General features: G+C 53.7%; 9 protein-coding genes across 9 annotated transcripts; 4 read left to right on the top strand and 5 right to left on the bottom strand.

The window, feature by feature from the left end:
- Window positions 1–600: 600 nt before the first annotated feature.
- Window positions 601–1334, bottom strand: A1O7_04169 (ubiquitin-conjugating enzyme E2 M; the record flags this gene model as incomplete). Its single annotated transcript, XM_007758184.1, has 3 exons — window positions 601–753; window positions 820–1109; window positions 1172–1334. The coding sequence occupies 3 exons, from the start codon at window positions 1332–1334 to the stop codon at window positions 601–603; spliced, it is 606 nt and encodes a 201-aa protein (XP_007756374.1).
- A 753-nt stretch (window positions 1335–2087) lies between these two features.
- A1O7_04168 (chitin synthase 3) lies at window positions 2088–4788 on the bottom strand (the record flags this gene model as incomplete). Its single annotated transcript, XM_007758183.1, has 3 exons — window positions 2088–2102; window positions 2129–4669; window positions 4723–4788. 3 exons carry the CDS (start codon window positions 4786–4788, stop codon window positions 2088–2090), a joined length of 2622 nt encoding a protein of 873 aa, XP_007756373.1.
- A 2645-nt stretch (window positions 4789–7433) lies between these two features.
- A1O7_04167 (uncharacterized protein) lies at window positions 7434–8762 on the top strand (the record flags this gene model as incomplete). Its single annotated transcript, XM_007758182.1, has 1 exon — window positions 7434–8762. The coding sequence occupies one exon, from the start codon at window positions 7434–7436 to the stop codon at window positions 8760–8762; it is 1329 nt and encodes a 442-aa protein (XP_007756372.1).
- A 1042-nt stretch (window positions 8763–9804) lies between these two features.
- On the bottom strand, window positions 9805–11355 carry A1O7_04166 (uncharacterized protein; the record flags this gene model as incomplete). Its single annotated transcript, XM_007758181.1, has 1 exon — window positions 9805–11355. The coding sequence occupies one exon, from the start codon at window positions 11353–11355 to the stop codon at window positions 9805–9807; it is 1551 nt and encodes a 516-aa protein (XP_007756371.1).
- Window positions 11356–13077: 1722 nt separating this feature from the next.
- On the top strand, window positions 13078–14061 carry A1O7_04165 (uncharacterized protein; the record flags this gene model as incomplete). Its single annotated transcript, XM_007758180.1, has 1 exon — window positions 13078–14061. One exon carries the CDS (start codon window positions 13078–13080, stop codon window positions 14059–14061), a length of 984 nt encoding a protein of 327 aa, XP_007756370.1.
- Window positions 14062–14656: 595 nt separating this feature from the next.
- Window positions 14657–16088, top strand: A1O7_04164 (uncharacterized protein; the record flags this gene model as incomplete). The annotated part of the gene is made up of 4 exons (XM_007758179.1): window positions 14657–14996; window positions 15079–15494; window positions 15553–15722; window positions 15776–16088. 4 exons carry the CDS (start codon window positions 14657–14659, stop codon window positions 16086–16088), a joined length of 1239 nt encoding a protein of 412 aa, XP_007756369.1.
- A 79-nt stretch (window positions 16089–16167) lies between these two features.
- Window positions 16168–18512, bottom strand: A1O7_04163 (uncharacterized protein; the record flags this gene model as incomplete). Its single annotated transcript, XM_007758178.1, has 4 exons — window positions 16168–16966; window positions 17026–17378; window positions 17434–17905; window positions 17977–18512. The coding sequence occupies 4 exons, from the start codon at window positions 18510–18512 to the stop codon at window positions 16168–16170; spliced, it is 2160 nt and encodes a 719-aa protein (XP_007756368.1).
- A 554-nt stretch (window positions 18513–19066) lies between these two features.
- On the top strand, window positions 19067–20814 carry A1O7_04162 (uncharacterized protein; the record flags this gene model as incomplete). Its single annotated transcript, XM_007758177.1, has 4 exons — window positions 19067–19257; window positions 19323–19405; window positions 19465–19881; window positions 19931–20814. 4 exons carry the CDS (start codon window positions 19067–19069, stop codon window positions 20812–20814), a joined length of 1575 nt encoding a protein of 524 aa, XP_007756367.1.
- Window positions 20815–21286: 472 nt separating this feature from the next.
- Window positions 21287–23203, bottom strand: A1O7_04161 (uncharacterized protein; the record flags this gene model as incomplete). The annotated part of the gene is made up of 6 exons (XM_007758176.1): window positions 21287–21439; window positions 21568–21750; window positions 21815–22143; window positions 22202–22575; window positions 22678–23084; window positions 23138–23203. The coding sequence occupies 6 exons, from the start codon at window positions 23201–23203 to the stop codon at window positions 21287–21289; spliced, it is 1512 nt and encodes a 503-aa protein (XP_007756366.1).
- Between the last annotated feature and the right edge of the window lie 529 nt (window positions 23204–23732).

The raw sequence follows: 23732 nt of genomic DNA, 5'->3' as shown, positions 1-23732 counted from the left end.
CGAAGATGGAAGAGAGGATTCCACATATAGGCGGAGACTACACTCGAGGTATGGTGGCAGAGAGAGTAGCAGAAACTCTCGAGAAGTAACCCCAGGCTATGATCGACGACGAGACTCCAGAGAAGGACGACCTGCGGATGAACCAGGTCACAAAGAAGATGATGCTCCATTTCACAGACAGACGTTTCACGTTCGTCAAGGAAGCCAGCGAGTCGATGGGCGGGCTTCCAGGCTCGCGTTCCGATAGGTAGGAGCAAGTCCAAGGCGGAATTGCGAGCACACGTCAAAGGAGAAGGGAGACGTGTTGTTTGTCCGCTGGAGAGGTCACTCCATCGACGTTGGCCTGAGGCAGCTTCTTGTCGTCCGGTCAGTGCGGCACTGGATTGTATCGCCTCGACAGTTTCTGTAGGAGTCAGAACATATATTCAAGCGTGGCCCTGATAAAGCGCTCTTTCCCGTAATATCAGTCAGAGGACCCCCGGCGCCGCCTCTAGCCTTACCAACAATGGTCCGCGGTGCCATAGAAAGTCTTGAAGTGGCATAATTTCGTCTGATCGTAAACGCCATGCTCAAGCTCTGAGGAGGGCTTGAAGCTGTAGATCATCGCAAGACTCGGTCGTAGGTCTGGCCTTTCACCGCACCCCCACCCATGGCTGTTCGTGCATTACGGCGAAAGCCTTCTCTGTTGTTCCTTAGATCTTCGGCTGCCTCCTTGTTGAGCGGGTCAGAAGCATTAGGCTCCAGGAAGAGGAACTGTTCCCTTTCGTCAGCATGCCATCACTCCACGCGTGATCGCTGATGATCCTAGTGATGCCATACCTGCATGCCGACTATAACAGCATTCAAATTCAGCACAGGCTTCCAATCTTCTCTCAAAATGTTCAAGCACACATTTCCCTCCAAATCGATGTTCGGGTGGTATATCTTTTGCGTGCACTTCACTTTGGGTGGATCGTGGGGAAAGTTCTGGTTGATGGCGAAGTTGAAGACGAAACTGCCGCCTTTGTACATGCCTTCATCGGGTTCGATCGTGAGCTGGAAGTTGAGAATGTCATCGGGGTCGGGGAACGTGGTCTTCATGGTGTTTCCGAGGGAGAGTTCACTGAGATCTGCGAGAGAGCCGTGTCAGATGCCCTGGTTCCTGTGAGCTGTGTTGTTTATTCTTACTCACCTTTCTGCACTCGTAACTGAGCCGCCGTGACCTTCTTTTTCTTCTGCGTGGCCCCTTGTGCCTGCTCATCCTTCTGTTGCTGTTGTTTCTGCACGCGGCGATTAGCAAGCTGATCGGTTGACAAACGCCTCGAATCCCCTACCATTGACCATATTTTCATCATCTTGCCAACAGTTCGTCACCACCCCGGTGACGCTGTCGCTTGCGGAAGCTACGGTTATAGCGGCGCTTGGAAAGTCTAGCAAGGCCCAGTTTGGTTGTCGGCGTGTGCGTGTCCTTGGGGTTGTGCAGACGTAGTACGGAGTAGGGCGCAGCCTGATGGTCGCCGTAAGGCTCCTGGTGGGCGGATCAAAGCCGAGCCGCGGACAAAGACGAACAAGTTGAGCAGACGTGCAGTTCTAGGCAACTTGAAATGCGCTGGGTGTTCTGGTGAATTGTACTTGAGAAGTGACAACGGAGGTTGTAATTACTTCATTCACGGTTTGGTGATACATAGTCATATTAAATGTATGTCTGCTTCCCATGACGCCACTGGCAGGCGACAGCCGCGGCCTGTTCGGAGACTGGGCCGATGTGGCCAAAACGTACATCGTACATTTACTTGCTTTGTTATCACCTCTATCACAGTAGACCTTGGTGTCCATTCCCAACCGGAGGTCTACAGCAAAATTGTTTGCCCACTTGACACGTGGTGCAATGCACCTTGGAAACCCGTCGATGACGCCCGGCCCAATTCAACCTTGCGATGCAGAACAGTGGGAGCCCGGTCATCTTCTGTTGAAACAGCACAAGAGACCCGTTCTCCCGAGGAACCAACAACACCCAGAAAAACGGACAAGAGACAAGGCAGCCGTCGTCCACAGCAGCGCTTGGAAAAAGTGGCTGCTTCGACTCGTAGCTCTCGACTTGCAGACAGTTAGCACCAGTCAGTCTAAGTAAAGAGGTTGATACACTCACAGTAAAGCCAAATTGGTCGACACTGTCACTAGTAATGACAACAGCGAGCAAGGCATTCGAGAAGATCCAAGTCGCCACAAGTCGAGTTCGGAAGTTCTTGTACGAATCCTCCAGGGTTTTGTCTTCCTTTTCCACTGGCGGCACAAAGGGCGCAAGGGCACGTCGAACTGTTGCTTCGAATTGACTGTCAATGTCGGCTTGAGGTCTGTCGACTTCTTCTATAACGGTCGTTTTGCCCTTTTCGTCTTTCTTGGTTTGAGCCGAGGGCAGCACATCGGCCTTGTCTGAGCCTTTGGTGCCCCATGATACATCGTGCCAATTGCTAAAGGCGTAGATCATGAGGATGTTGATAAAAGACGGCATCAGTAGCAGATACTGGAAGAAAGACGTGAACATATGCCAGGGATCCAGGTACATGAACGAGGCCACAAAGTACAGTCCAAACGTAGCTGCAAGCGCAATGATGACAATACCGGGTCCGGTCGAGGCGAAGAAGGACTTGATGAATTCATTGGCGCCTTCATTGGTGACGATATCGGTGCCATCCTCTGACGTGAATGCCCTTACCACCAAGTACATTGACAGGACAATGACATACAGTTGGATGAGTGCAAAGACGCAGAAGGAAATGGTATAGGCGAGCTTCGAGCCCTTGGGTCGATTGCCCAAGGCGAGGATGAACTGCAGTAACAGAAAAGCCAGGTACACATACTGGATGATCGTGTTGATGACGGGCGTCGCGCTGTCGCCAAAGGGAAATGCCTTGTTGTCGTTGCTGTCACTGGGTTGTCCCACCAGGTCCATGAGAATCTTCGTGGTAAGCCAGAATGCTGCGAGCGAGAACCAGGAAAGAATGACCGAGGCGATGTTGTAGATCATTTGGACGTGGAAGAAGAACATTCGTATGAGGTTGTGGCCGGATTTGTACATGCGGGAGAAGTGCATGAGAGAATAGATCGAGGCGGCAAAGGAGCCGTTGAGCCAGCGTCGACGTTGTCCGATGAACTCCGCAGCACCTTCAGGCACATCTGTTTCTGCTTTGGACGCCTTGACGTAGGTGAGATGCCATTTGGATCCAGCTTTGGCGACCAGTTCGAAGCACAGGATGCGGTCCTCGGCCAAAAACATGTTCTTCTTGAAAATGTTCATGCCTTCGATTCCCTTCTTGCCCAGTCGCGCGGACATGGTGTGGTCACCGTGGAAGTACTGTTCAAGCGGACGGCCCATGATCGCTCGGAACCGATACGCCGAGAATGCACCAGGCAAGACACTGACATATCCGAAAGAACTCTCCAGAGGCTTGTCCAAGATATTGCTGATCTTGTACTCGAAGTTTTGTGCCGCAACCAAGGGATTGAGCAACTTCCTTCCGAAAACTCCCCCGCGGCCCAACATGGCGTGAATCTCACCACAAGCACCACCAAGATCCTTGTCGTTGTAGAAAGCTTCCCAGAGAGACACGATAGCCCTCGGTCCCGGTTTGGTGCCGGCATCGAGCAAAACACAGACCTCAGGGTTCAGAATGCGACCAAAGGCGTTAAAGAGCCATCGATGAGAGTTGATCTTCTTGCTGTTCTTTTGCTTCAGACAGAACATCATCTGTACAGGAGGCAGGGACGTAGCGTCGTTGTCGTTTGGTCGAATGAGCTGCTGGTTGGCAGTAACGGAGAGCTGGGTGGTATATTCGAAGACATGAACCACGGTGTCCTTGCCGTCAAAGTCCTTCTTCATGACACCATCCTGGTACACGCCCACGGTCGCCAGCACATCCAAGGTGTTTTTGTCGCATGGATCAATACCGTCGAAAACAAGGCACACAACAATTTTCTGCCAGGCCGGGCCCCCTTTATTCCAAAATTCGGACTTTTTCAGATTGACAATGTCCCGGATGTTCTGCATGACACCGTGCAAGGTGCGAGCAGTCAAAACCTTGTCCTCGTTGTAGGCCGTGATTGCGATCAAAAGCTCGGTATGACGGTTGTACATTGCCGGGCGCAGATTGTAACCATTCTTCAATGTGAAATCGTCGGGATCGCATGTGGCTGCGGTGTACCGCATGTGTGTAAACTCCTCGCTTCCGCCCTCGAGGTCATTCCGATATTTTGACTGGATTGCATTCTGAATGGCGCTAGGAACTGGGTAGTCGATGCTGAGAACACTGTTGACCACCTTGACCTTCCTGGTGGCATAGCGCTTGACCGTGCCGAAGCCGGGAGCTTGTCGCTGCTGCCATGCCTCGGTAGAAGTGGTCCTCTCGACGGGGTCACCATATCCTCCGGCTGGAAATCCAGCTTGCGAATTTGTCAATCCGTATGCCCCACCTTGCCCATAAACCTGCGTATGTTGAGGGTTGTATTCCGTTACGGGAACCTGTGATTTATCCCCTCCTGCGTATGTCTCGCTCAGGGTGTAAACCGACTCTTGACCTGGGGTCAAGGGTCGAGAATGAGGATCTTCATACTGGCTCTGGTATGCAGAATTTTGGTGCAGTAAAGAGTGTTCTGCCTCGTCGTCAGAGTGGTGTCCGGATGGTCTATAGCCCTGCAAAAGCATTAGTACCGCTTCAGCCTGTGTCAGTCGATCCTGTAACGTACATTTCCGGGAGAGATGTTATTGAGTTGGTGGCTGTTGTTGTAGCTGCCAGGATACTGGTTCGCCATGGTGTTGCTGGCTTGGGATTCTACTGTCTCGCAATGGTGGGAAGCTCAAGCGCGAGGCTTCGGCACCGGAGACGTCTCGATTGTTGAATAGGCAATCAGTCAAGCTCGACTATTACGACGTGAGTGACGGGATGTGGGAGTGAGAAGGATGACAGCCGCCAGGGCACGTCAGAGGTGGGAGGTTGGTGATGCGACCGTCAGAGCGAGTGACGGGGAATTGAGGTGAGAAGCCGACCGAATGCGGAGACGAAAGGTAAAAAAAGAAAGAATGTGAATTAGGACTTCGGACGCAAGGACAAAGAGTCAGGGCCCGAGATATCGTTCGGATTAGGGATTTGCAGGTCTTTGCGGACAAGGAAGAGGAGAGAGAGCGGTGTTTCAGTCTTCTTGACCTTCTTCCACTCACATGTCCTGCTCAAGTACTCTGTACTCCTTGGGTCTTTTTTCAATAAAAGCGATCCCCTGAAAGCTGAACGAAGCGAATCGGGCTGCTCATGCAGGGCGCCCGGAACAAGCGCTGACGACACCGGACAGGCATGCGGAGGCGGGCGGCGGCTTGCTGGACTGGTCTTGTGGAACCTGCCGACCAGGCTGTGCAGCGTAGCACGTTGCTTGTGCTTCGCTCGCAGACCGCCTGCTCAGCCCTCGCATGCTGGTGAGACCCGTATCTACAGACAAGATAGCGATATCCCAAGGGATCTGGACATGGGGAATTGTCTGTCTAATCCAAAGGCAGCTGCACAGAGTACCAGCAAGTCAATTCGAGAGATCGATCTTGAGATCTCAAACAGCGCCCGTAGAACATGAAACATTGGCAAAAAGACCCGCAATCCACTGATCCGCCAAAGTCAAGGGTTTGGTTTGCATGCCCGAGACGCCGCGGCTCCTCTGCAGCCTCCCCCGCAGTTCGACGCAGCGACAAGTGGAACTGTAAGCGCAACTCAACTCAGGGGCCTCAACGCAGGCTACGTACTCTTATCCATCGTTAATTATCGTGTGGGCGATGACCAGAATCTTTGATGTGTTGACATCCCTCTTTGATGACTCTTCACAGAAAACATTTCAGCTGATTCCACGCCGCAAACACTACGTACTCTCTCTGCAGTGAGCACCTTATGTACGACTAGCCTTTTCCATGTGCAGCAAGAAAGGCTACATGCGGCAAGCGTAGCCCAGAGAGTGAGTACGTAAGCCAGTGATGCAGGTTGTGCAGGTGGTGAACACTCAGGTGCAGGCTCTCTTGCAATGACTTGCGCCAATTTTAGAACTGTTGGCGGGAGGGAGGCTGTGCGGTGCAGGTGTTGCGCCACAGTGTGGCAATCTCCGTTTTCCATGCGACTGGTTTACAAGACGGCTGCTACTGTTGCACTTTGAGAGAGAAACCCCATTCTATTCTTTTTGGCGCTCGCAACCGTCTTGATTTAGTAGGGACAGCGATATTCGACTTTCGTCGGATGTATAGATGCTGCTGACAACCACATGAGGACCGTTCTCGCCCTGCTAATGTGGAACCCGGATTTCGTGCTTGGATTTTGTTGGTGTCAGCAGAGCCAAGGTAGCGACTACTGTGTAGATGAATGTCAACATTGCCTTCACGCATGCAGTCTATGATGAGGCCATGTCCGCAAAGGGGTCCTTGAAGTCTCGACTCGAGGTGGTCTTCGCTGGAAATATGCACAGGTGACTTGAAAGGAGAGGTCATGGTGAAACTATCAATGTGTGAACTGGATGCTGGGTCACTTGGCAGGTACCGCGGCCCATTACTTCCTGAAATAGCGATGGTCTGGCTTGCGCAACAGAGCAATTCAACAAGGAATGTATTTGGGCACCGGTTGCGCAGCTGCTCTGCTAACTGGCTGAGTTACTGTGATTACGGACTCGAGACGTGTCTGCCCTGCGACATGTTGTACGTTGCTTTTATGAACGGGCAGACGACCGTTGAGGCGCCCCCGTGGTGCATGTTGGTTTGAACGAGGGCGCAGCTTTGCCTTACTGGGTAATGGGCTCTCGCTTCTCTACCAACCACAGCTGTGGGCGGCATGTACGAGCGCCCCTTCATCTCGCACATGCCTTCGACCACCCGAAACCTGCACTGCCATTTGTCGGTTCTGTTCACGGCGTTTTTCTGCTCACCTCCACCTTGCCATCCTCTCCAACTGCTCTCAAGGGCCGAGAACCAGAGATCTACTGGCCGACGCCAGCTCTGATCGCCCTTGCACTCCTCCATCCTCTGTGTTCCGCTGACTTCAATCCTTCAACAAACCAACTCGCGTTCGATCTTTTGTACCGTTTCTGAACTTCGATTTTGCCGCCTTGCTGTTGCCCGACGCTGCGCCGTCCCACATTCTTTTGTCTTCTTTAGGGCACGGTCCCATCACACGGTCAACCACGATCACGCAGCGCTCCTTTCACTTCTTGACACCTCACATTTAGCCATCGCACTTGTTCGAGCACCAACCCACGTCTGTCACTATCGAGTCCTGCTACTCTCGATCAAATTTGGACGCTAAAGAACAAGAGACTCCGGGCAGACACAGTCCGTCCTGTGGCGGGAAGAAAGGGAAAAGCCAAACACGAGTGCACATATTCAGCTCACGCCTGGTCTCGTCGCAATCTACCAGCCCCTCAGAACACAGGGTAACAGCATGGCCCTTGACTCCTCACCACATCCCCTTTTTCGTCGATGCGTTCAGTGTCCGCCAGACCCTCCAATCTGCCCGTCATGTGCATTTGACGAGACATGCTCCCTGACGGCACAGTCATGCGATTCCTGCGCCTCTACCACGTGTGTTAAGATTGGCTCTTTACCCGGACAATCAGCGCCGAAGAAATCTACACCTGTTGGCCCAATCGTTGGAGGTGTGGTGGCCGCTGTTGTTGTCCTGGCTGTCGTTGCTTATGTGGTTTATCGATTCTTCTTCCGCAAGAAACGGCGAGCTCCGGCATGGGATCCGCCGGAGAAGAGGGATCAATCGACTTTGCACCGCGCTGACCGTCAGTCAACTCGGTCTGCGCATTCGATTGCTTCAACAGTTTTCACCCGTGCCTCGAACGTAATTCAGATCGCTTATATTCCCGGCGTCACCGTTCGAACACCGCCCGACTCTCCAGGCGTTCATGTTCCACCAGTACCTGCTATCCCTGGAAGCCTTGCCGGTAATTCTGCGGCCTCGTCACCACAACTTGAGCAACATTTCTTTATGCCGAGGGATCTCAGAGATTCCACTTGGTCCGACACCTCTTCAATTGATCCAAGATTCAGCGTCGCACCCAGCCTGGCTCGGGCAAGCGTGGCTACCACCATATATCGTAGCGATGCCATTGTACCCCCCGTACCGGCAGTGCAGGCTTTCCGAGCACAGGCCAATGTTGTCAGCGTCAAATCAGGGACTACCACGCCAGGGACGTCGTCGACGCCCAGTTCCAGGACGCCACAGATTCCACAGGTGTCCAAAATGGGCAGCAGTAGCAGTTCGATCGTCGCGAGAAACGTTACTGCGCGACCCATCGAGGTCAAGAAGGTCAACTCCGCAAACAGGGTGCCAACGCTCGCAAATCTGGCTAAAGAAGCTGCTCGCAAAAGCAGCACCGGGATGAGCTCAAAAGAAAGTGTTCAAGTCTTTGTTGACGAGAAAGAAGTGGTTGTTACACCTGCTGCTACCACTCCCAGCACATTTATTGACGAGACACCGATTTCACCTCTTGTCATACCAAGGCAGCCGTTTGCGGCAAATCACTCGGCAAGGTCGTCGTCCGTCAGTGGACTCGAGAACTTCTCCAGGGGCCCTTCGAGTGGGACGACACATAGACACACGGGCAGCGCTACGCTGAGCGCTCTTATTGAGGACTCGATCAACCGTGCAAGGGACCCTCAGCACATGAATGTCACAAGCCCGACACTTCGGCCACAGCTCGTCAAGCATGACTCTGGGCCGTTTTCTGACGCCAATGAAGTGAAGGAAAATCTACCTTGATGTAAAATGTCTTTTTTCGTTTCTCAAAAATACCCGGCGACGTCCGCTTGTCATATGTCATGATGTTGGTTGATGATATTTGCGTGGTTTGGTTTATTTTGGGCGGTCTGGGTACTGGATCTTGCCCTAGAAGTCGTGGTACTTAGATGTACCACAAATAGAAGCACGCACATGCTCATTCTCCCCGGGGCTATCTTGATCGCCTATGAATGGACTAGCTGGAAGTGCGCTTGCACACGTTTATCAAGTGCCTCCCTTGCGGTCAAGCTGACCCTTTGATCTTCACCGCGGACTGGAACGTCGACATCAGCTCGGACTCGATTTTCAGCCCGAACGCGCATGTCCTCGATCGCACTAGAGCTACAGTCGCCGGGGATCCCGTGGTGATCTGGTCATGATCCACAGGACTCTCCTTGTTGCTCTAAGTATGGTTGATCTGTTGGTTGGTTACAGACACATTCTCGATTCTGCCATTCACGATCATGAAATCTGACAACGAAGCTGCGCCATCACTAACTGTCCCTTGTAAAAGATCTCGTCGCTTCTTGTGGAAGGTACTGCAGAACTCACCCGAGTGCTCCGTACATCGGTAGATATCTCCTGGTGTCGTACTCGTACCCTGCTGGCAAAGTCGTGATATCTCCCTTACGCTTCCTTTCCGCTGCTGTTGAAGCCTCGGTACCCGGTAATTATACAATAATAACCTACCCGGGTACGTCTGCTATAGTACCCCTTTAGCACAATTCGCCTGGGGCTGCCAAACTTCAATCACATTGGTTTGAAATTAGCCCCAGCCGCAAGAGCCCGGCAGGCGGCTGCGTCAGACCAAAAAAAGCACTCTCTGCTATGTACAATACGGGGCCCAACGGTAGTGCGGTGCCGAAGAACGGACGGATAAGGGCATTTAATTAGTGTTTGATAGTAACGCGGGCCTCCAAGCACTCAAGGGACTTTTGACAACCGTGGACACCTAACACCCGTTAGAACCTTCGACGTTAGCCAACACAATCTTGCTTGCCCATCCTCGGAATGTCTTCTCAGATCACCGGTCAAAGGCACCGCCGCAAAACGCTTGTACCTCCGGAGCCAACGCAACGTCCCCTGCAGCGAACTCTGGCGCCACGACTGCCAACCCCAGCTCCAGATCCTCGATGAAGTCGCACAAAAAGTCTCCGCCGGGCTCGGCTTGGAACTCCCACGTGGCGTCGATGTATGCTTCCGCACCCGGATTTTGGGCCTTTCGCCATTCGGCCGAAAAGTATCCCACGCCGGCAAAGGCCGCGGTGTTGCAAAAGACGCCTTTTGCCACGACTGGTTCGGGACGGTCCCGGGCATAGCCTGCAAACAAGCTGCTCCGTCTGCCGTGGATCCGCGAAGGCGGGGGCAGCACGCCGCGCTTGAAAATGGTCGTGTACGTCTGGTTGGAGCACGAGCTTTGCTGCTCGGAGCCCTTCTGCGCGGTCAGAGCCGCGGACCTTATCATCGCGTCGCGGAGGGTGGTCGAGTTGTACGAACTGGCGGCGACTTTTATCACTAGTTCGCCGTTGGTGTCGAGGCTGCCGGCGTTGACGTAGTCAATGTCCCGGACAATCACGCTGCCTGTCTCGCAGGCGGTGGAGCTCTTAGTCTGGGTCACTGTCGGACACAGCTTTTCTAGGGCGCTAGAAACAGATGTGTAAAGAGCTGTGCCGGTCAGTGTGCCTACGTGTAATGGAGAGCTTCCTGCTTGGACAGTAACCTCTGCACTGGTGGGAGTACACTTAAGAACACTCGTGCATGTAGGAGCATTGAATCCAACTTGAGTGCAGCCCTGGCAGTTCTTGGTGTACGTCGATGCAAATGTTACGACAGTTTCTTTGCCTGTAGCCGGGATGGTGGCGTAAGCACAGCTGTCGGTCTGATGACCTGTCAAGGGCACAGACAGTGGGGACAGAGTCGCCGTTCTGTCACAGAGGCAGAATGCTTGTGTTATGCCTTGATCCGGATCCTGCTCATGCAAGACGCATGATGGTTTGGGCAGGGCTGGTGGAGAAGTGGTTGAGGATGCAGGTGAAGAGGACGTGGAACCAGGAGTAGCATCTGCCGCGGCGGCTGCGATGGGACAGAGGGATGGAACATCGGCGTCTGTGTCGTTAACGTCTCTTCTTGATATTTGGAGTCCGTCAGGAACATCTGGGACGGGCAGGGCACTTGCTGGACTTTCGGGTAGGAGAGGGTTATCCAGTCCCGGCGCCGATTGTCCATTTTCCCAGTCGACGTCTTCCTGAAAATTGTTGGAGACGTCAACGCTAACAACACGCGTGACAGCATTGTTGCGTTGCAAAGTTGGAAGTTCATAAGTGCGTAGAATGTTGGGACCCGGGTTCGGATCGGTCGGTTTAGGGACAGGAGTTTGGAAAGCACCGATTCCGCCTTTTGCCCCTTGTCGCTGCCCGACATACACGAGGACTTCGCCGCTGCAGGATAAGGCGTACGCTTCCGCAGAGCAGGCAATAAAAATTTGCATCCGAGGATTATAGTTTAGCTGGAAAACTTTGCGCCGCTCTACCATAACCCTTTGCCAGTAATTGTCGTCCAGCATGTCATTGTACATATTTCCCGGTGGGCTGAGCCGATTACGAAGTGGACCCATATCATCCTTTTCTACGCCGAACGAGTAGAAGAGGCTCTGAGCGTTGCCCGAGCCAATGATTCCACAGGTTTTGATGTCGGCCAATAGACATTCGACAGTTGGAAAGTCGATACTAGGGTCTTCACAAGCCCAAAGCTCCCCAATGGGCGGTGTATTCAGACATGGCTTTCGGGGTTATAGTGGACCAGCGGGAGCAGGTTCCGCATCTTCGGACTGATCTGAAATGCAATTGCCAGCTGTGACTGATAACACATGCGTTCCCATCGCTATTGAGAGGACGGACAAGATTCGTACCATCTCCGACGTAGCAGATGGAGATCCAAGGGTCCAGTAGTTTCAACGGAATTGACAGTCTTCGTCGGATGTTGGCTTTTCAATAATCTGTAGCGTTGGGTATTCGGACCCGTGTTGATGGAGAAGTAAGGGCTCAAATGGGACTTACCATCTACCTCCATTTATCATCCCACAAGACTTGCAGAGGCGCCATGTTGCAGCTATTATTGTGGGATACTGAGCTTACCGCCAGAGATGGGGTCCTTTGTCCGGCGAGATATAGTCATGAAACCGTACGAGACGTCGCAGCCGCATCATCGGAAGGCAGAATCGTGGGAGCAAGCTTTCAACGGCGCTTGACAACATCATTTTCCAGTAAACTAATTTCATAAATTGATACTCTGCATCGGTTCTGATGTAGTTCTGATACTGGCGCTTGATTGGCGGCTGTGTAGGCGGATGAGGACATGGTCTTGTTGCACCTTCAAACCCGGCTATCCTATGTTGCTGCAAAAGTAAGCCTGTCTCGGCAATTTTCAGTGCCAAAGGCTGATGTTAGTGCCGTTCAACTCAAGCGCGAGTCTAGCGCTCATTCGAGAGGGGATCGATATTGCTCAGGCCGGACTGGGGAGGGTAAACGATCCAGTGTTTAAAGCGCCGACGGAGCTCAGCCTCAAGCTTCGAGGCTGTGAGGCTGTCATCAGCGAGGTCGTCGAAGTCAGAGCGAGAGTACAACCGGCCCGCCAGGGATGGCATCCTGTTCATGCCCGGGAGCAAGATAGTGCTAGTGGTACAAGGAAAGAGTGGTGGTCGTGGCCTTTAGGTCCAAGGCCAGACGAAGTTCAGACAAAATTCAGAATGAGGTTGACCTGCAAAGTGCGGCTTCCGTCCATCTCCACTCCACCGTACTCTACAGAGGCGTACCTCATTGGCGGTCGTTCCATTTTGGCTTCTTTCCCTCCATAATCAGTCTTACGGAAGGAGCGATGCGGGGCAAAACCAACCTAACTTGGTCTTAGCCCTTTCTTTGTTTCCTCACTCGATCCTCCGTGCTCAATGGCCAAAACATACATACGAATGAACCTGCAATGAGGCCGTGGGCCATCACACCCAGGCCCCCTGGACGTTCTTGTCGGCCAGGCGTTAAAGACTTTGAGATCAGCACTTAGCGTCAATACAAGCAAAACCAGGGTCGGCGCATACTGAGGCAAAGCTCTAGCCGCCGAGCCGCACCGGCCAGATCATGCAGTGGTGCATCAACGGCCACTGATCGTGCCGAGCGGCAATGAAAGTCTCGTCGCTCGAGAGAGAGGTATGGTGCGAGACCGGCTATAATAACAGATGTTGAGGGCATTTTTTCTGCCCAGCAACCTAAGCCTTTCTCCTTCCCCAAGCCCAGCACTTCTCGGCATGGCTCAATCTCTTCCGCCAGAACCCATGAAGCTGTCTCCTCACCAGGAAGCAATGGAAGAAGCATGCAAGGCTGGTCAAGTCGCCGAGTTACAGAAACTTTTTAACGAGCACGATGTTAAGGAGGGCGACGACCCTATACCTTACTGGCATGCCACGCCACAGGGTGCGCCCGCGACAGATACGCTGTTCGCCGCCGCCATTTCGCATAAACAGCAGTCAATCGTCCAATATCTGCGCTCGGTGTATCCCAAACTCGACTTTTCCATTCCCACAATCATCGGTGCCCTCACTGCGACGCCAGACCTCGACATGCTCAAGTTGATTTACTCCTACTCGCCTCGGATTGTGAACTTTGGGTTCGATGACCACGTCACGACGTTTTTGAGCAAGGCGTGTGAAGGCGGTCCTCAAAATGCACCATTTGTAAACTTCCTCTTGGACCACGGGGCCATGGCCGACGACTTTGGGAGCTACACATACCAATTTGGAGCAGAACTACTGCCCGCCCTTCAACATGACCAGCCAACACACATCATCAAGAAGATGATCCCCAGGACGTCTCGTTTGCCGTTTCCTATTGACGTGGCGATCAGTCGGAAACGTGTCGACATACTCGAGCTGCTTTTGAATGAGGAGGAGAAGAGGGGAAAACGTTCCCGCGATGGAATATATGAGCAGGCGTTGCTACATCATGCACATGAAACCGAAGATAAGACTGTGATCGCCTTGGTGGAACGGTTCGTGGCGAATTTTACTGCCGCCAGAAATCTCCAATCCACGAGGGCCACCACGGAGAGCAGGAGATGGTGGCAGTTCAGTGCGCGGGCTGACTCCAAGGGTCACACCGATGGTAAGGACTCTAGCAGCGCGTCTCGGACTGGTGCCGGCAAGTCGTGGTGGCCGCTGTCGAAGGTTACGCCTGTACCCGAGTCTGCTGATTCACACCGGAAGGAGGCACCACCCGATTCGGATTCGGATTAAAGCGAAAAGGTTGACCAGTTCGAGGACGGCGAGGCGGCCCCAGTTCTGATGAGCCATAGGTAGAGGAAGAGGGTCAAGTTTCTTCCCTCCGATGGCTTCATCTGCGAACCTTAATGTCTCATGATTGGCGGGTTGAGTAGCGCACAGTGCGTCTTATGGTTCTATATTGAGCTACTTCTGGGAGCGTTTGTAGCCACCGAGAGTTCCAGTAGGCATGGAGGTGCAACTTAGAATGAAGGGTGACCGGGAAGCTAAAGGTAAGGACGAGGGTAGGGGTGACGGGGTGGGTGAGTGTGCTCAGTGGTTCTAAAAGCGGCAAAGCCGGCAGTGCCGAGTCAAAGTCTCAGGGAAGCGGACCGCTCACCCCCCACCTGTTCGATAAGACGATCAGACTTTCCGCGGCTCACGTCCTCGTCATGATGAATGCCCATATCATACTCTAATTTATTCTACCTTACTCTGCGAGTATATCTCAGCCATCTTGCTGGTGATAGGTCCTGGGAACGCTGATTAAAACCACTGAATTGCCCACAAGAGCGCACGTGCACCAAGCGATTACAATATTTCCTCATCGCGCCCTTCTCGGTCCGCAATCATGGGCGAGGGAGGCGCCCTCCCGACCGCGGAGCTTGTAAAAGTCACCGACCACATCTCTCTTCTACCGCCGCTGTCTCGAAGGGGACATGGGCCCGGTCTCGTTCTCGTTCTGCCAGAGAATGCACCCCGCTACCCCCGAGACGGTGTTATTTGCGTGGACGGCATTCCGCCACCGTTGCTGAAATGGGCGGAGGAGGGATTTGCCGTCGTCGAGATCCGATGTGGCGGGTCTGATGGTATGGGAAGTGAGAATGTCGAAAAAGCGGCTTTGCAGAAAGCTATCACCGCTCTGGAGGAGTGTGATAAATGTGATGCCAAGGATGGGATTGGGATGATATGTGAGTGTTCTCCGGTGTTTGGCTTTCTCTGGGGTATCGGCACCACCGATGGCAATGGCGATAACTGAGAACCGCGTTCAAGTTTACGACACGGCGCTGTGGGACAATTTTGCGAACAACGACGCCCTTGACACGAGGATATCGGCGGCTGTCATCTATGGCACGGTTGGCGATCGTGTCGTTCCGGCCGCGGTGCCTGTACTTTGCCATCTCGCTGGGCAGGGAAAAGCAGACTCACACCCCGACGCCAAAGTCTACACTTATCCGACTGTCAAGGCCTCGAACTTTGCCCTTCCATGTCAGCCGAACTTCGACGGTACCAACGAGGCCGTGTCACATACGCGCAATCTCACCTTTCTGAAGAAACACATTCGCGGCCTGGATTTCGACCTCGAGGCTATATGGGAAGAGCATACGTATTTCGAGTTTGCAGAACGGTCTGTGCCCAAGACGATGGCCACGATGGTGCAGGAGCCTTATGTCAACCATATTCCCACGGTAGGAGAGATCCGTTATTTCTGCGCACGTGTAGACGAAGCAGCTGACCAGACTGCAGATGACTGGTGGGATCGGGCGAGCGAGCTTGAGTCACTTTTACGCAAACAATTTCATTCCGAAGAACCCAAAAGACATGAACCTGGTACTTGTGAGTCGGACAATTGGCATTGATCGAGTTTGCGACGAATTCGTCGCCACGTTCACTCATGACATGGAAATAGACTGGCTGTAAGTCTATCACCCTCCACTTCTTTGCACGGTATGAACTCATTCCTCGCAAGAGCTCCCGGCATACCTCCAACAGGACGAAAGGTCGAGCTTCCTTGCACGTCGGTCGTCTGCGTGCGCGGCGACCGTTTGTACCATGAGCATATCGCTTGGGATCAAGCCTCACTCCTGTGTCAACTGGGCCTCATGCCAGACTATCTCCCTTATCCGTACCCGCTTCCGGATGGCCGGACACCAGAAGCAGGCAAGAAGTTCGAGTACAAGGTCCCAGCCGCTGGCATCGAGACATCTGTGAAAATGTTGGACAAGAACAGCATCCCATCTAACAGAATGTTTGACTACAAGCTTCGTGAGGTAGACACTTGAATGAAGATGGCCCAACAGAATCATCCAGATTGTCGCCTCAAGCAATGTGTGGGTATAGAAAACTCAAATTCAGCCAACCTCACAATAAAGTCCCTGACGATGCGAATGTGTCCACTTTGTTCTTCAGAACACGTGGATCGGTGAACGACAGGCCTGCCAGCAACGTCTCAACAAGCCGCAGTCTGTCCTCAACATCCCTACTCTCTCGTCTCCAGTACCTCAGCATCTTGATGACCTTCTCTACGGCCTGTCGCCATTGGTTTGGCATGAGCAATGTCAATCTCTCAAGCCTAGCCGCTCCGAGAAGGACAAATGCACTTCGTGTGCAAGACCTTAACATCAGCCAGGTGCCATGGTGGCGGTAGAAGAATCCCTGCTCGTTCTTTTCGATCCTTTCCACACAGACCACCAGGGCTTTGTGGACGAAGGTGTCCATTGAGTCACTGGAGATCGTGGGAGTCCGCTCCGGTGAGTCATAATTTACCGCGGAGACGATGAAAGGCCAGTACATCATCTCATAGCAATCGAGCAGGTGGCCCTTCAGGATGAACTTGAGTGACTGGTGCAAGTCGCTCTCCTCGCCCACAGATGGTGCATCGAGTTCGAGTGCCTGAGGCAGCGACCGGATCCAGTCAGAAGCTTGTTGTTCGAAGCCCAGCGTTGACTCGGCGGCATTGGACAACGAGCTTGTGGCCTTGCTGTCGTAGATATAATTGAGAATCCTATTGCCGAGCCTCCGGAGCGCAATTTCAGCGAGATAAAAATACCATACAATCTCTCTTTGGGATCGAAGGCCCTCTGGAGGTGAGGGGAAGAAGGCAGGGTAAGTCAGGTCCCAGATAGATGTCTCTGAGACGTTAAGTTCGAGTCGCAGCTCCCTGGTTGCGGTTCAGCGTCTGTCTCGGCGCCACAGATCGAACAAGAGCGCTTCACTTACAGCTCTGACTTGAAGCAAGTCCAATAGATGCTTTCCCGCAGTCGCTGCTCACCTTCCCTGTCAACCTCCGGAGACTCCTTCTCTGTGTAGAACGCTTGGCAGCAGGCAAGTGCCTGGACAAACATCTTCCATGCCTCCATCGGGCGTAAGGTCGCCATCAGATACACGCCGGCCAGAAAGAAGCATTGTGCTTCCAACACGCCTGTCCGACATAGCAGATGGCCCATTCGTTTCTGCGCCGCCGAGAAGTATGACTCTGCCTGCCTGAATTGAGAGGACGAGCGAAATGACGACGCATCTGTTTGAGGACCCCGGTCGAATGGGCCGATGGAGCCATGAGCATAGATCAAAAGCTGTGGCCAGTCTCAATATCGCTGGTCCAGTACCTAGTGTCGGAGGAAGACTCACCAGCAAACACGACTGTGCATCCCATCCGATCCCGTTGAACCGGGCGTCGCGCATGTAGCGTTGAATCTTGGCCTCCTCGAGGACCGGGTTGTAGATGAAGACGTTGTTCATGAAATGGGCAACCAATTCCTCCTCGGGGGCCTGCTCATCGAACTCCGCGGCCATGGACAGGCTTTGGTTGGCGCCATGGCTCGAGTTAAGGAGTCCTTTCAGATCCAGGTTGGGGCTCACAGCATCGAACACAGACCAGGACAAGACGCCTTCGATGTTCATATGACAGGGCGCGGCATCCTTCGACCTTTCTAGGCTCGGCGAATTCAGCGACTTCAGTCGAGACAACACACCCCGACTAGGACTGTCCGCGACAGTACTGGAGACTGCTGCCGCAATCTGGCTTTGGCCGTTGCCTGCTCGCAAAAGCTCTTCGAGGGTGTTCAGCTTGTCCAAAATTGCCAGACTTGCGGAATCGAAGCTGCAGGAGTCAGAGAAGGGTTCAAGCCATCAGCACGCGCCCGAGGATGTGCCCGCCTCCAATCCACATACGTTGAATGGTCTCCTTCAGAGTATGTGCATTCTGCACCAATCGACAGGCACGAAGAGCACGACGGCCGTGCGTTATTACATTTAGTCCGACGCACTCGACATTTCTGGCAGGCCTGTATGGCCCTCTTCCGGGGGTAGGATGATTTCCGCGCGGCAGGACGTTTCCGGGATTCAGTCAGCGCGGTTTCAGCCTCCAAGCCGCTGATAAAGGCGCCGTTGTGCTGGACGGCGGTCGCCAAATGGTCCGTATGGAGCGTGGAAGAATCGTAACTTGTCTCGTTGGAATGGAGGATGTTCCTAAGCGAGCTTTCCATTGCACGACGATAGGACGCTTTCTCCACCAGATAACTGGGGATGAAGATCTGGGGAAGACGACGGAGAGAGGATGAAGTCGACGAGCGGAATGCCGGGCGCTGATAAAACCCTTCAGCGGAGTGCTGGACCAACCTCGACCAACCCACCAGAGTCCCCTCAGACACGTTTTTGTTGTGGGGGAGAATCTCGGGGGCACCACCATCCCCAGGTCGCCAGGCCATCCTGCTGGGCAGCTTTGATAGGCTCCGACGATGCCGAGAAGGCTCGCTCGACTCACCATATGCGCCCAGTCTTCTAGAAGCCTTCCCAGCCGAAACTCAGGGCGTGGACACGAGCGGTGGTCGTTGACATCACCCACATCGTAAGCAAGGGACCATGCTCAAAATCTGTGACTGCAACACTGCTTTACCGCTTGGAGCCATGTCGACTCGAACACGAGTGACTCCACTATGGGAGGATTCCTTGCTCGTTTAGGCGGGGTAGCGCCTCCTACCGCCCCGATGCTACCTAACCATTTGCCAGCCTCTGCGACTCGGCCTCCATTGGTATGCGGAGTTCCGGGTTACGAGAAACCTACTGCTCCGGCAGGAGGTGTCGTGACTCAGGAACACGTCTGGGAGTGGATGGCAATTCCAGAACATGCATGGAACATGGAAGGATAGATCCAACGATATAAAGGCCAGATGCCTCTCCGGGTGAGTCGAGCTCGTCTTACAAGGTGGCCTGTATCCGTCCTTCGCCGCCATCACCCGGCATCCTTCGTCGACTTAGCAGCATGATGGAAAAAGCAAGCATCCACGACGATACCAAGGTGGTCGACTCGATCATTGAGCATGTTGCTCCAAAGGTCGAGCAAGCCCGAATTGCGGCCGAGGAAGAGCACAATCTCTCGGTCCGGGAAGCCATCACGAAGAACAAGTTGGTGGTCTTCTGGTGTGTTTTCTTCGCCTTCAGTGGTGTCGCTTGGTAAGTGCTGGGATGTCGGCTGTAGTATCACGGTATTCGACGACCGGCTGACGGACTTTTGCCAGGGGCTTCGACGCACAAGTCAATGGCGCCATGGTTTCAGTGCCACAATTTCGGTCCACGTTCGGGTATGTGCTCAGAGGCATTCGTCAGATTGCCACTAACCACATCCCAGATATATGTTCATCAACGACCAAGGGGAGGAAGACTCAGTCATCCCAGCTTCTTGGCTCTCTGGTTTCAACAGTATCTCAAGCGTTGGCCAGTTCTTTGGCGGGTTCCTGTGCTCATGGCTCTCCGACCGTATTGGCCGGCGGTGGTCCCTCCTCGTAGGGCTGGGCCTTGTCTCTGGCGGCATTTTCGGTGAAGTGTTCTCAAACACTAGGCCGGCATTCCTCATCGGCAAGTTGATACTCGGTATCGGTCTGGGCTTCTACCTGACCATCGGCCCACTCTACTGCTCGGAAGTGGCGCCAGTCGTCCTTCGTGGTATGATCACGGGTGGTATCAATTTCGCTATTGTCATTGGCCAGCTCCTCTCGAATGCTGTGATCAAGGGGTTTGGAGACAGGACTGACCGCTGGGCCTTCCGCGGACCCTTTGCCATCCAGTGGCTGTTCGTCGGTGAGGAAATCTACCGAGTTGCTATATACCCAATCTAACCTTGAAACAGTCATCCTCCTAGTGGGAATTCCTTTCGCACCGGAATCACCATGGCACTATGTCCGTCGTGGCCGCATGGAAGATGCCCGGCGAAGCCTGCAACGACTCTATGGCAAGGATTTCGACGTTTCGCCCAAGCTCGCCATGATCATCCGGACGGTCGAAGAAGACGCCGAACTCTCAAAGTCGGCACGCTGGGACCAATGCTTCCGCGGCACCAACCTCGTGCGAACAACCATCTCTGTCGGCGTCTTCGCGTGCCAGCACTTGTCCGGCATCGTCTTTGTGCTCGGCTTTTCGACGTATTTCTTCGAGCTCGCCGGCATTGAGACCACGCACGCTTTCGACCTCGGTGTCGGAGTCACGGCATGCGGTGTGGTGGGCGTCATCATCTCCTGGGCCGCCATCAACACGCTCGGCCGCAGAAAGTTGTTCGTCTGGGGCATGATCGGCATGACCGTTGTGCTCGTGCTCATGGGCATCCTCGACGTCGTGCACACTTCCGCCGCGCGCTGGGTCCAGGCCTCTTGCACCGTCGTGTACGCACTCATCTACCAGATCACGATCGGATGCATTGCATTCGCCCTGCTCGGCGAGGTCTCTACGCCGGCCCTACGAGCAAAGACCGTGGGTCTGGCGACTGCGTGCCAAGCCGTGTTTGGCACCGTCATGAACATCGTGGTGCCCTACATGGTCAACCCGGACAAGGCCAATCTCAAGGGCAAAGTCGGCTTTGTCTTTGGCGGGGCCTGCCTCTTGGGTACAGTCTGGAGCTACTTTTACATTCCCGAGCTGAAGGGCCGCACGTTCCGCGAGATTGACTACTTGTTCCAGCACAAGGTTTCGCCGAGGCGGATGGGCAAGTACAATGTTGAGGATGTGGATGATGTTTGACAAAATTTGAGAGTCGGCAACCGCCAACTGGTGCTACAGGCTGTCTAAAAGGACACGGCGTCACGGGGGGTAAGAAATGTACTTGCTGTGGGCTAGACAAGGTTGTGGATGTCGAGCGAAACACCATCACTGTATCCGACATGACTATCAATACGTCCCTGCATGATGCCGTGTGCTTGTGATAAAATTGTTCACATGCCTCCCTGACTGAATGGTTCCACACGAGGGCTACGAAAGTACAATCGGACAGAAATATAGGACGCATACAGTAGTCAGTCACTAGAGACGTCCTTCCCAACGTGCACGTCACAGTCAGAATCATATATACTGGATTGCTACTCGGCTCTCCTGCTCTCCAGCTTGTACGTCTGTCCCCTCATACCCGCTACATCCTACGGGAACTTACAGTCTGTACATACGTGTGCTCATTCATGACCACTGAATTCCAGCTTTCGTACGTCCAGCTTCCAGCTTATACAGCCTCCTTCTCCTCATACTCGATGACGTGATCCTTCTTCAGCACCTCTGCATGTCGATGATGAATCACCCTGGCCGCGAGAGCCGAGTCTCGAATCTCCGGTTTGGCGAATAAAAAGTCGATCTCTTCCAGCGTCTTGCCGGTCGTCTGCATCAGCGTCGAAAAGTCAGTATCGCATACTAAACACCGCAGACTCATACGGCATATATCGCTTCTGGCATCGCACACCGCACACCGCACACCAGATGCAGCAAGAAATCTGATGCGGAACGTACCTCAGGACACAGGAAATACACAAATGGCACGGCAACGGCACAGGACAAGAGCATCCAGATCCAGATCTTCCAGCCGACATTCTGCAAGGCGATCCCTCCGGCGAAAACCGTGATGAAGCTGAAGAGCCATTCACCAAACGCCCCGGCCGCACCACCAAGGTGGCGGAGCTTGAGAGGGGCGATCTGTTAGAAGCCGGGGTCAGTAACTACGGTTGCCAGGAGCGGGTGGTCAACATGGGATACACACCTCCGGCCCGTACAGCCACGGCACACCAATCCATCCGTAGCCAAATACAAAGTTGTATATGATCACGAACGCCACGGCGACCCATTGTGTCGTCAGGGTAGGGTGCGGCAATCCGATCATAATCACAAAGACGAGCATGCAGATGGTCAGAACGACGGCAGACCAGATCATTACGCCGCGCCGACCGACCCGTTCGATCGTCCAGGGCAATGGATATGTACCGAGAGCGAACCCGGTGTTCATGACCGCGGCGAGTAGTTGGGAGAGAAAGGGCGAGAGGCCGACTTGCGCGAAGATGACCGTGGAGTAATAGACTGACAAGTTGATCCCTTCGGCCGGCATTGTTAATGTAATCATGACATCAACGTTGAACAGGTTCAAACCTACCCATCATCTGTTGCAGTGACAAAATCATGAAGGAGATCCTGATTCTGCGACCGGCCTTGAGGTCGCTCCGGTCCCAAAACAGATCCAAAGGGTTGAACTTGTGCTCATCTTCGTCCTCGAGCTTGATCGAAGCCAGGATTTCCTCGCGCATGGCCTGGACGGCAGGGTCTTCGAACGGCCGGTCATGAAGGCGCATGACGACGCTGTCTCCCTCCTCGATCCGTCCCTTTGCATAATACCATCTTGGAGTGTCGGGTAAGAAGAACATGCCGATGATGGAGATGGTCGCGAAGAAGGCTTGGAATGCGATGGGAAAGCGCCAGGACACCTGATTGTCCATGCGAGTAAAGCCAAAGTCGACCCAGTAGGCAAGGCTGCGACACTCATTAGCAATCCGGGCGTTTCAACAATAGACCATTTGGTTGGACTTGTCCATAAACAAGAACGACAGCTCTTGAGGAGAGAGATGGACTTACGCAACTCCTGAGATCAGCCAGACACATTGGACGGCGACTTCTGGTCCTCGTTCCTTCGACGTGATACTCATCTCTGCCATGTAGGTAGGAACACTGCAGGAAATAAAGCCAATGCCGAATCCACAAAGAACTCGACCGACGATAATCTGTGCAACCGACCAGGAAGACGCTTGGATGCTGGCGCCAACGATGACCAGTGCATTACCCATCAGGATACAGCCTCGTCTGCCCAGTGGCATGCCGAGGAACGTCACCGCTAATGAGCAGACCGCTGCTGCCAGGGTGTACGAGGATGCAATCATCGGGATGACATAGGTTCCGGTAGGATGACCAAGTGCGTCGAGGAAGGGTTTCGTGGTCTGGACTCCGCCGAGCACTCCAGCATCGTAGCCGTACATACAGAAGGACTGTGGAGAGTCAACGGAGGCAGCCCTAGATGGGCACGGGCTACGGTGCTTACCAACGAGCAACAGAGGGACATTATCCGGTAGAGTGCCCTACCCTTCACAGACTGGAGGAACTGCATGGTGGATGGATCAATGACGGCCAGATCGCTTCTCGACGCGGTCCAAGGTGAGAGAACTCGTGGATCGCCGGAGCCCTGTTGGCGGGTCGCGACATGGCATATGTATCTCCAGCATGGCCGGGGCTCCCCACAAACTGATAGCCGACACACAGGCTTAGTAAGACCCACTCCAATGTAGGAAGCGAGCGATTGGCCGAGGGTAGAGCTTTCATATCCACCCCCCGCACCTTTGAGCGGTGCAGGCGGGAAACGAAACCCGGGGAAGTCGATTCAGTCTTTGGAGGGCCTTCAATGGAGAAGCAGGTGCCAGCTTCGATTGCTCCAGGCCTCGACATCCTGTATGCTGGCATATTGGCCGCGTCCCTCTGACATCAATACTGCCTGTCTGTCTCTGTATGATCCTTGGCTGTTCTGGCAGCTGGTCTTTCCAGACACCTTCTTTTGACTTTCGTCTGGCGCATCAAAGCAACCACCTCGCATTTGAGCTTGGAAGGTTGCAGCGCCAATGATGTACCTCAAACAGTTCTGT

This window comes from Cladophialophora yegresii (assembly GCF_000585515.1).
Source record: "Cladophialophora yegresii CBS 114405 chromosome Unknown aczIN-supercont1.3, whole genome shotgun sequence".
NCBI lineage: Eukaryota > Fungi > Ascomycota > Eurotiomycetes > Chaetothyriales > Herpotrichiellaceae > Cladophialophora > Cladophialophora yegresii.
This window is presented reverse-complemented; position numbering and strand designations above follow the sequence as displayed.